This window comes from Quercus lobata, chromosome 11, assembly GCF_001633185.2.
Source record: "Quercus lobata isolate SW786 chromosome 11, ValleyOak3.0 Primary Assembly, whole genome shotgun sequence".
NCBI lineage: Eukaryota > Viridiplantae > Streptophyta > Magnoliopsida > Fagales > Fagaceae > Quercus > Quercus lobata.
The window spans coordinates 12,297,435-12,308,293 of record NC_044914.1 but is presented as its reverse complement, the minus strand read 5'-3'; the positions used below and the strand labels follow the sequence as shown (position 1 = coordinate 12,308,293).

Sequence of the window (10,859 nt, the reverse complement as noted above, 5' to 3'; positions counted from 1 at the left end):
CACAAGCTATATCCAACTTTTTTTTTTTAATATATATATATATATATATAGTTAAAAGATTCAAGCCCAAGCAAAATTTTTTTTTTTTTGGAACATCACATACTCAATAAACCACTACATATAAACTCTACGTCAAGAAAACAAGTCAATTTTCCTTTGGACACGCATTCAAATCGTAGTGTGTCCAAGCATTAAGCACAAGCTCTATCCAACTTTTTTTTTTATGTAGTTAGAAGATTCAACCCCAAGCAAAAAACTTTTTTTTTTTTTTGAAACATCACATACTCAATAAACCATTACATATAAACTCCACGTCAAGAAAACAAGTCAATTTTCCTTTGGACACGTGTTCAAATCGTAGTGTGTCCAAGCATTAAGCACAAATCCAACTTTTTTTTTAATATATAGTTAAAAGATTCATTCCCAAGCGAAATTTTTTTTTTTTTTTTGGGAACATCACATACTCAATGAACCACTACATATAAGCTCCACGTCAAGAAAACAAGTCAATTTTCCACGAAATATTTTCTACAATATTTTTCATTGAAACAAATAGAGTTTGCTAGCACAGAAATTCTCAAAAAATTTAAGATAATTTTTTGGGGCTAAAATTCAATTTAATCCCTCCACAAATTCTCAATTCTTTTTTCTTTTCTTTTTTTGATAACAGAAAAACTTTATTGAAAACCAAAACGGCGTCGTTTAATCCCTCCACAAACCGCATTTGTCAAATTAATCCCTCATATTTTTTACTACCGATAGGAACAAAAAAACGGCGTCGTTTAAGCATCGGATTTTAGTCTTGAAAAAATCTCTGATTTGCTCTTCTTCCTCTAACACGATCAGATTCCCCAGCCTCCCTCCTTCGCCGGCGTGTGCTTCCTCCGTCGCGGCTTCCCGGCGGCTCTAACCAACTTTGCCGGAATCGCATCGGCATTAAAATCGAACTCGGAAACCTTCAAGTTCGTTTCTTTTCCACCTCATAGTGTGTTTCCAATTTCATTTTGCTGGCTCCTGTTAGTGTTTTAGATGTGCACACAACGTGTTCGATGAATTGCATGTACATGTTTATATGTTGAATGAGTGAGAAATTGTTAATTAAACTAATTAAGATTTGAAAAATGATTAACAAGATCTTAATTATTTGATTCTTTGAGAAATAGAAGTAAACACAATTAGTAGTTTAGAATTGCACACAACCTGTTTGATGAATTGTCTGTGTGAGTTTACTTGTTGAAAAGAGTGGGAAATGTTATTAAACTTAGGGAGATGTAAAATTTAATTCTTTTTTTCTCTCACTCTCTGAGTTGTATGTGGTGATTTATGGATATGGGTTGTGAATTTATTGCTTGTTATTTCTTTCTAGGTTGTAGGTAAACAATGGCAGGAGTTATAAAGAAATTTTTCGTTGCATCGATGTTTATGTGGATGGCTCCTGTCGCAATATTGTATGCTTTCAACCATAATCTGCTTCCTGGTAAGTTTGTGTGTGTTAAACATTTAGTTCTTAGAGTGCAGCTAATTTTTGAAAATGTAATTTTCTGTTATCTGTTTTGAACCCCCAACATTAGCCTCTAGTCCTCTCCACCTTTGACTTTTTGAATAACGTAGGGAACCTTTTTAAAGAAAAGCTCTTTGGACTTGAATCCAGCCAACAAAACCTATGAGCAGTAGTTGCCAGGTAATCTAGGGGCATTCACCCCTGACGGGCAACTGACCCCACTTGCCTCTCCGCTTCTTTCCTGTGGAGGAGGAGTTGTAGTTTGAGCTAAAGCTCATTGGAAATGCTTTTGTTATCTGCTATCTGTTAAATGGAAGAATGACTAAAATTTTGTAGTGCATCTTATATGAGGTCTTGTTCTTGAGTCATGATTGTCACTGGTCGATTTCTTTTTATTTAAGTTGTTGTTTTCCCCTCTCCCCACCCCCCTACTTGAATTAATAGTAAACCAGTAAACCTTTTATTGACAAGTTTCCTGTGTTTTGTAAAAAGGTAAAATTTTTCTGTTCCTATCTTTTGGGAGGTTTGGAGAAAAAAGATATAATTAATTTTTTTTATTTTATTATTATTTTTTTTTTATGTCCTTGAAGATACATTGCTTAGGAAGGTTAAGAATCCCTGTAAATGAAACCTAATCAAATTGATTTTACGAATATCTTGAATATGTCTTGGGAATGTGAGCAATTTATTAACTTCAAAATAGTTTGGGGGAAAAAGAGCTTTAGTTAAAGTATTCACCATTTCAGAAACATAAAGTACAGGATTTAAAAGCAGTGGTTAGTGGAAACTATATTTTGGGGCTGACTTAGTTGAAGTAGTTACATTAGGGACTGAAAGATAAGTACAAATTTTCATGCCTGATTTTTTTTTTTTTTTTTATTCAATTCAAGCTATGTTTTTCTGTGCTGAAACTAGAGATTGAAGGAAAGAAACCTCCTGGCAGTTGAAGTTGAAGCCATTTTGGAACATCTTACTCTAAAACCATTCAATTTCATTGGTTGGTTTAGGTTTATGTGATATTGTCCTGAAAGCTATTGATAAACTTACTGTTTCTGTATGAGCTTCTAGCAACAAAGTGATCACTTCTTGTTTCTTAAGAAGGTTGGATATTTTTAATTTCATTGAGTGCTGTGGGAATAATATAGTTTTAAAATGTCTTGGGTACAAATTGTAGCCTAAGCAATAGAAGATAGAAAAGGGAAAATAATTAATATTTTCCAAAACGCAAAAGAAAAAAATCTATACACCTTTTCCATTGTTCTTTTAATCAATTGGGGAGAGAGAGAGAGAGAGAGAGAGCACATATTTACCCTAAAGTTGCCAGTATATCCTGTTTTTAGAGTAATGTAGAAGGTTTCTACTTTCTCATTTTTTACCAACTAGATACATGCTTTAATAGTTTCGGGTAGTTTCATAACTTATGAACTAATATGTGCCTTGTAGAGAGAAAGTCAAAAGTTTAGTTGTCCATATCGTGGACAACTGTATCTGAACTTCATTTCTTGGAGCTCTTATGAAACTAGCTAAATAATATGTTGGGCTGTATCTGCTCGTCTATGTATAAATTAGTGAAAATAGATTCTTTCAATCTTCACAATTCAACTTTCATAATCAGCTCCAACATATAGTGGTGACAAATGTCCTGGTGTGTTTCATAGCAATCCATTAATGCCTTAGTGGGCAATAAAATGAATGTGCAGCCATGTGACTTTATTGTTCCATGTTATGGTTCATGTATAGCACGTGTTTGTAGTAAATCATTAATGCCTGTTGTAGACAGGAAGTGCATCAGGATTAAGAAAACTTTCCTTATGAAATTGTAAAAGCAATTAAGCCAATGACTCTCTCTCTCTATCTCCCATCAAAGTCAGATTATGAAGCACACACACCCACAGTAAGTGGATAAAGTCTATCAAGTAGGAAGTAGTTGATCTCAAAACCAAGGATTGCAAGATTATTATGTTAGTGTAAAAAAGTATCAATGGTATGGACATCTTGTAAAAGCAACATCTAGGAGATACTTTTTGGTAACATCTTGTTCAGACCCTTGATTTGGCTTTGCTTTTCCCTGCAATTACACCAATAGAAAAAATGCTAAAGACTGATTGATGCAAGCCTTGTATTTAAACAGTCTTTTAAAGGCAGTGCAGAGCTGGCTGTTCTTGTGATCAATCGCTAAGAATATTGCAAAGCTGGAATATTGTGTGGCAAATACTAGCTGTTTTTCCAAACAGAACTTAAATGTTTGTTTGGATGAAGTTTCTTCTCTTTGTTTTCTGGGAGGAAAATGTCATTTTTCTTATTAATTTTCTGTATGCTCTGCTTATCAGATTCTATGCTAAGATTTGGGAGGGAGCTATTCAATTTCTTTAACCTTTACAATTGGATGACCTCAGTTAGTATTTATTCATCTTGAACAGGTTCAGCCAATTTGTCTCCCTATTCTATGACACTGGTGAGTGGCTTCCTTGCTGTCATATCAGTTAATGTAGTTATTGCCTTCTATATTTATATGGCGATGAAGGAGCCTTCAGATAAACATGAGCCAGATCCTGCATTTCTTGCTGAAGCCAAAGCTAGTGTCAATCAGTCTAAAAGTCAAGCCGAAGCTAGTGTCAATCAGTCTACCAGTCAATCTGAAGATTCTTCCCATTCCTTAAAGAAAAAGGAGTAGATTAAATTTAAGCCTTTCTCATGTATCAAAAAGAAGTAAAATGTGGAGAAAACTTGCTGGTTAGATAGTAGTGAAGATCCAAGAGATAAAATTGTCCTAATGTCTGGTGTTTGATTATTTTTCCTCTTTTATTACACTCAAGTTTTGATGTGAATGTTATGAGTTTCCTGTGGATTATCTCTCTCTCTCTCTCTCTCTCTCTCTCTCTCTCTCTCTCTCTCTGTTATTTTACTCGATTTTATGAGTCTATTCCTGTTTATAAAGGGATGAAATGAAAAGAAGGGGAATTTTTTTCCCCATGTATGTTGGGAGTTAATAAAAGAGGTAACAATTTTTTTTTGGTAGAGAAGGAAACGTACTTCTGCTAAAATGGCATCATACTTCATATGTCTTCCAATAAAAGAAAGATGATGATAAACGTTTCTTTATTGTCCACTTTTGGAATGAATCATTATGAATGTATACAAATAAGTGGAAAATAATGGAGTTAATCAAAAAAAAAAAAAAGTGGAATATAATGGAATGAGACCTCTGTTTTAGTCAATATATTTCTTTCTACAAAAGTAACAAAATTCCCCAAACAAGAGAATATATAAAATGTCCTTTAAAATCCGTTCTCTTTCATTCCCTTTCCTCTTCTTATACCCACCCCCCTCACCTCAAAATACCTAAGGTGTTTTGCAATGTTTCATTTTATGAAAGGCAGTCTACTGAATATTCCTGGGCCTTTCATGTCTTACTGCTAAAATGAAAAATCTTAAATAACGGAAGAAAATAAAATACTAGGGACAGCCATCCTCCCTAAATATACATACATAACTTCATCACCAAAAAAAGCCTTGGGAAGAACAGCACTAACAAAGGGATATCATGACGTCTGTCTATTTTCAATCACTAATGATAACAAAGGAGCATCACTAATTGGAATAGGACTTTTTTGTATCATTTTTAAAATTATTATGTTTTCTTTCTTTTTCCTCCTTCTTTTTTTTTTTTTTTTTTTTTTTTTTTTTTGAGAAGAACTATTCCAACTAGTTAAAAATGTGTTTTTAAAGAAAAATATTAAGGAGGTATTTTACTATATTAGTTCAATAAAATTCTACAGTATTTACCTCAAAACCAAAAACTATATTTTAATAAGCTTGCAATAAAAAGCTAAATTCAAATGCTCTTCCCTTCAACTCCAAGGAGTTGGCTTTAATAATATCTAAGATCTAATAAATCAATGAAGTCCTAGATTCAAAACTTTTAGCCAACATATTGGGGCAACCTTCAAGGAATTTTTCTCTATAATATACTAGTGTGTGGAATTGGAAAATTGCACACACCCAAGAAAAAACAAGGAATCGTAAAATCTCATCTTTATATTGATTTTAAAGTGTTAGAAATATAAAAAATTTATAAAAAAAAAAATTCATAATTTATTAGAGTAACAAATCGAAATAACAAGCCCAACCTATGGAACCAGACCATGGGCCTTATGTGAATATAAAAGTGATTGAGGTACCATGAACAAAGGGCAAGAATCTAACAGTAAAAGGAAAGGAAGAAGGAGCCTTGAATAAGGTACAAATGACCCAATAAAAATGGTTGCAAGGGAAGGGGTTCTTGAACGAGACTAGTATGGCAAGTTCGAGGGTCCATTGGGATGAACGGTCATAGACGACCCAGTTCCTTAGTGGAAGAACTCGAAGGGAAAAATGATCCCACCATAGCAAAATTAGATCTGGAAAGTCTAAGAATCCTAAGGAGAGAAGAATAGCATGCGAGAACTAGCCAACCAATGAAGAAGAAAGCCAAGGAACTTCGTCTATAAGAAAACCATGAAATAGTAAATCACCCCAGTGACTTTCATGGGTTATTCAATCAAAGGAGTATCTATAGCATATGTAGGTAAGAAAACTAAAGATTGTGAAGTCACTTTCACAACCTAGTAGATTCGTAACGTTGCCTTCACAACACAGCAGTAAGTCCTACACCCTGGTGAACTCGAAAATTGCACAGAGGAATTTTCCATTAGAGGAAGGTACCAAAGGTGCTTTTCTAGAGGAAGCTTACAAAGATAATGAAATAAGAATGAAATGAGGAAAAAAAAAAAAACCTTCAGAGGCAAGCCTCCCAAGGATGAATAGTAGAACCAAGAAATAAAGAACGTAGTATCCAAGAAATAGGAGGAAAAATACTTAGGACCTGTTTGGATAAGCTTTTTTTCATCACTCAATTTTCGTCACTTAATTTCCATCACTCATCATTTATCACTCATAACTCATCACTCATCATTCATCACTCATTTTTTCACTCATTTGACAACATCACTTTTATTTTCATCACTCAATTTTTTCACACTATTCATAGGTCCTACACCTGTCAGCCAGTACATTTTTTTTTTAGTACCCAACTCACCGAAGCTAATATATATATATATATATTAAAAAAACAAAAAAAAAACACTGAATGGCTAACCCAGGAAAGAAAAGAAAAAAAAAAAAAAGAACAATGACAACCCAGAAAAAAAAAAAAAAAAAAATCACTGAACGGCTAACCCAGGAAAAGAAAAGAAAGAACAACGCCAACCTAGGAAAAAAAAAAATCATTGAACGGCTAACCCAGGAAAAGAAAAAAAAGAAAAGAAAAAGAAAGAACAACGCCAACCCAAAAAAAAAAAAAAAAAAAAACAAACAGCTAATGCCAACCCAGAAAAAAGAAAAAAAAAAGTCAAAAGGTGGTCAAAAGTTACGGCTGTGGGTCCCTTATGTGTGTTTAATTACAATATTACCATTGAGTTATGAGTTATGGAAACTGAAAACAACTTTTGATGATAAGTTGTGGAGATCCAACTCCTCTATCAGCTCCAGGACTAGTTGTCCTCCTGATATTGTAAATGAAGAAGATCACACTATTGATGATAATGAGTTGATCCCTGATTTTCGTAAATGGACTATTCCTAAAGTTGATACTAAAACTATTTATAAAACAAGTTTTGTTGAAAGTACTTTTCATTCTGCTTATAAAGCTAGAACTGTTGAACAAATTTTCTCTATTTCAAAAGTTCATGAAAAATGCTGTTTGTTCACTAAAAAGAATATTAATGACTTCCTTGCTGCTAAAAAATTCAGTTATTTGCATATTGGTATGGTTCAAGTTGCTATTAAACCGCTTACCCGAAAGGGTATTAATGCTTCTGTTCTCATGTGTTTAAGAGATGCTAGATTTAAGATTTTTAAAGATAGCATTCTTGGTATGATTACTGCTTCTTTGTATGATGATCCTGTTTATTTTAACTGTTATCCTGATCTTACTCTTGCTTTGGATGATCCTAATATTGTAAAAGCTTTAACTTTGAATATTGCTTCATCTGGCTATCACATGGAAGAGGGTAGTAAGCCTTTTGCTTTGATTTATCGCATTTATTATAAACTAATGGGTACTCAAATGAATCCTTGTGCTATAATGCCTAGAGAACCTTCAGGTAAAATCATGTTAATTCAATGTTCAACTCCTGATGCTAAAATCCAAGTTCCAAAAATGATTCAATGGCAAGATGTTAAACTTCCTAAGGATTGGTTGTTAGAACAAGAAACCCCTCCTACTAAACCCATTTTTGATGAGCTTGATCTCACCCATATTCAACAATATCTTGATGGTACTGTTAAAATAAGTTTTCAAAACAATCCACCTTTGAGAATCAACGAAGGAAGACATTCCTTTGCTGGATCTGAAAGTATTTCAAAAAGAGATCGCGAGATCAATGAATTTTTGAAAAAGAATTTGGAAACATCCTCTGATTTAAAGCTAAAAGGTATTTCAAGTGATAAATCCCAATTTAGCTCTGTTTACTATTCAACTAAACCTGAAACTTCCACTCCATTTAGTAAAACTGCTAATGAAGATGAGGAAGATACTGTTTCATACCACTAATAAGTGGGATAATAGTAATAATATTCATACTTATACCACTAATAAGTGGATTATTATGGAAAAGAAAAACAAAGGAAAAGCTCCTACACAGGACTATTCCCAGATTGCAATGCATGAAGGTGCATCTTCTGGGATAAAACCCAGCGGATCAACATCCCTTCAAGGATATGTCCCAGCTAAAATGACATATTCCAGTGGTGATATGATAATTGCTTTACAAGAAGTCTTATCTAGATCCTTACAATTTCATAATGGGATTTATAGTGAATTACCAGATTCCATAAAATATATTCTTGATAATCTCTATGCTGCTTTTACCAGAAACAACCGCTCCTTGTTTGAAAAAACCCTTCGAGCTCTCGAAATCCACCTTGTTAATCTTACTGCTCAAATTGAATCTTATATAAGCTATGCTAACCTTATTTCAGAAAAAATCCCTACTCCAGAAAATACTCTTATTTCAGAAAATGAGGCTTTTAAAAGCCATCTTGCTGACCATCCAAATACTTCAATTGATCCTTACATTAGTCAACTCTTTAGCATAGAGGATATCCATTCAAAGGATAGAATGACTATAATGGGCACTGACTACGCCAGATTGAGTCTTAAGACCCAATCTATGGTAAGAAGTGCTTTTGCCAACTTGCCATCAGATATACAATCTCGTATTCTGAAAAGCAAGGCTATGTTTAGGTCTTTTGACCTATGGTTCAAATGTTTTAAAAGGCTTGTCACAGCCACTATTCCTGATCCTGATGAATTAGATGAAGGTGATAATGTCTTCATTCAGCTTGAATGGGAAGAACACTTTGGGAGTACTCTTAGAGTTTATGAAAAGAAACACCCATTTCCTGGCCTCTTAGTAAATTATGATGATGGTGCAATTGTTGCTGATGATTCAGATGATGATGATGACAGGGACCCTAACTGGCTTTCACATATGTTTGAATATGCCTTTATCAGATCCATAAAATTAACAAGCCATTATCAGGCCAGCCAACTCCCACAGATTATTCAGGATGCTATTAAACAATTCAACAGTCCTTTAATTTAAAGAAATTGTTGACAAAATTTGATTTCTTTATCATATTCCGACGCCATTGCTCATTTGCGAATTGCTGACCATTGTAATCCACGGAGTCTTCTTATCCCAGGTAAAACTCCAACGTTTGAGCCAATTTTATACTGCGGATTCTGTAACCAGTATGCTATTTCCCATGAGCACCCATGTGGTTCTCCACAAGGTCCTTTTGATCCTTTTGATGGTTATCCCTCTGACGCTCCCTCTACTGATTGATGAGATCACTACTGTTTTGAGACTGGTGTTACTTTATTTGTCTGGCTTGCACAACAGCCAAAATATTTTATTGTCCTTCATAAATATGCTGCGGAAAATCCGGAACCAATTCATGATACTCCGGATTTTGCGGAAGATTTTGATTCCCCTATTTGTCTAGCCTGCACAACGGCCACTATTTTTCTAGCCTGCACAACGGCCAGATCTATTACAATATTCAAAATATTTTGAAAGGCATAAGGCCATGATGATTGTGAAGAAACAATGCTCTGTAAAGCAATCATCATATCACCACTGGAATATGTCATTTTAGCTGGGACATATCCTTGAAGGGATGTTGATCCGCTGGGTTTTATCCCAGAAGATGCGCCTTCATGCATTGCAATCTGGGAATAGTCCTGTGTAGGAGCTTTTCCTTTGTTTTTCTTTTCCATAATAATCCACTTATTAGTGGTATAAGTATGAATATTATTACTATTATCCCACTTATTAGTGGTATTTATCCGCGCATCATTGTCCGATTCCTGCAAAGAATCATTGATAATGTTAGGATAATGGATAGTTTTTAACATTTTGGTGTTATGAAAATTACCTTTAAAATCATCAGAATTCATTATTAGTTCTTGAACAAGTTCATTCATGGGAGAGTCTTTCTTATGAGACAGATTATCAATATCAATCTCAAACTTTGAAGCAAATTTGAATTTTACTTTCTGTCTGAATGGATCAGTAGTAATTCCATCATGTTCAACAAGAAAGGGATACAAAGCATTAATAAATGGCAGACCAAGAATCACTTTATCAGTCATATTTTTGACAAGAACAGAAGGAATCTTGAAACAAACATTATCATGGCACACCTGAGCATTATTCAATTCATACTTAATTTTCATTTGAGAACCATTAGCAGAAACCAATCTTTCAGTAGATTTCTCAAAATATTTTGAGGGAATTAATCCTTCTTGGATACAGTTCATATCTGCACCAGAATCAATCATGGCAATAACAGTGAAATGATAATCAGGAGAAACAACAATTTTAACCTTTGTAAACCATTTTGGAGGAAATAATTTATTAACAAAAGCAAGTTGGGGATTAATGAAAGTACTAGGAGTACCTTTATCAGAAAGAAGAGTCTGTTGACTGGAATCATTTCCATCACTGTGCTCATTTTGATCGTTACTGGACTTATTAAGATCTTTATCAAGTTTTAGCATTGTCAATTCTTGTTTGAGATTATGATTATCACTTTTCATGCTTTTAAATTCATGTCTTAATTCGTTTATCTCATGTTTAATAATATGAATTTCATTTTGGAGATCATTAACAGTTAGTTCTTTAGATTTCTTTTTATTAAATCTTTCCAAAGTTTCTTCAAAGCTTATAGTAGATTTTGGTTTTTTACCAGTTTCATCTCTTATCAAATTTTTCTTAAACCTATCCAAATATTCTTTCTGGAGTTCAGGGTT

General features: G+C 33.8%; 1 protein-coding gene across 2 annotated transcripts; it reads left to right on the top strand.

Annotated features, from left to right (window-relative positions):
* The first annotated feature begins 754 nt into the window (after positions 1-754).
* Positions 755-4,373, top strand: LOC115967744. Of its 2 annotated transcripts, none has more exons than XM_031086873.1 (3): positions 755-985; positions 1,367-1,477; positions 3,922-4,373. In XM_031086873.1, the coding sequence occupies exons 2-3, from the start codon at positions 1,381-1,383 to the stop codon at positions 4,173-4,175; spliced, it is 351 nt and encodes a 116-aa protein (XP_030942733.1). In that variant the 5' UTR covers positions 755-985; positions 1,367-1,380; the 3' UTR covers positions 4,176-4,373. The 2 variants fall into 2 exon arrangements, with proteins under 2 accessions (XP_030942733.1, XP_030942732.1); XM_031086872.1 differs by having other exon boundaries at positions 756-962.
* The last annotated feature ends 6,486 nt before the right edge of the window (positions 4,374-10,859 follow it).

Coding starts and splice junctions, on each gene's coding strand:
- LOC115967744 (XM_031086873.1), top strand. CDS start 1,381: ATGGCAGGAGTTATAAAGAAATTTTTCGTTGCATCGATGTTTATGTGG. Junction 1,478..3,921: donor CAACCATAATCTGCTTCCTG/GTAAGTTTGTGT, acceptor CATCTTGAACAG/GTTCAGCCAATTTGTCTCCC.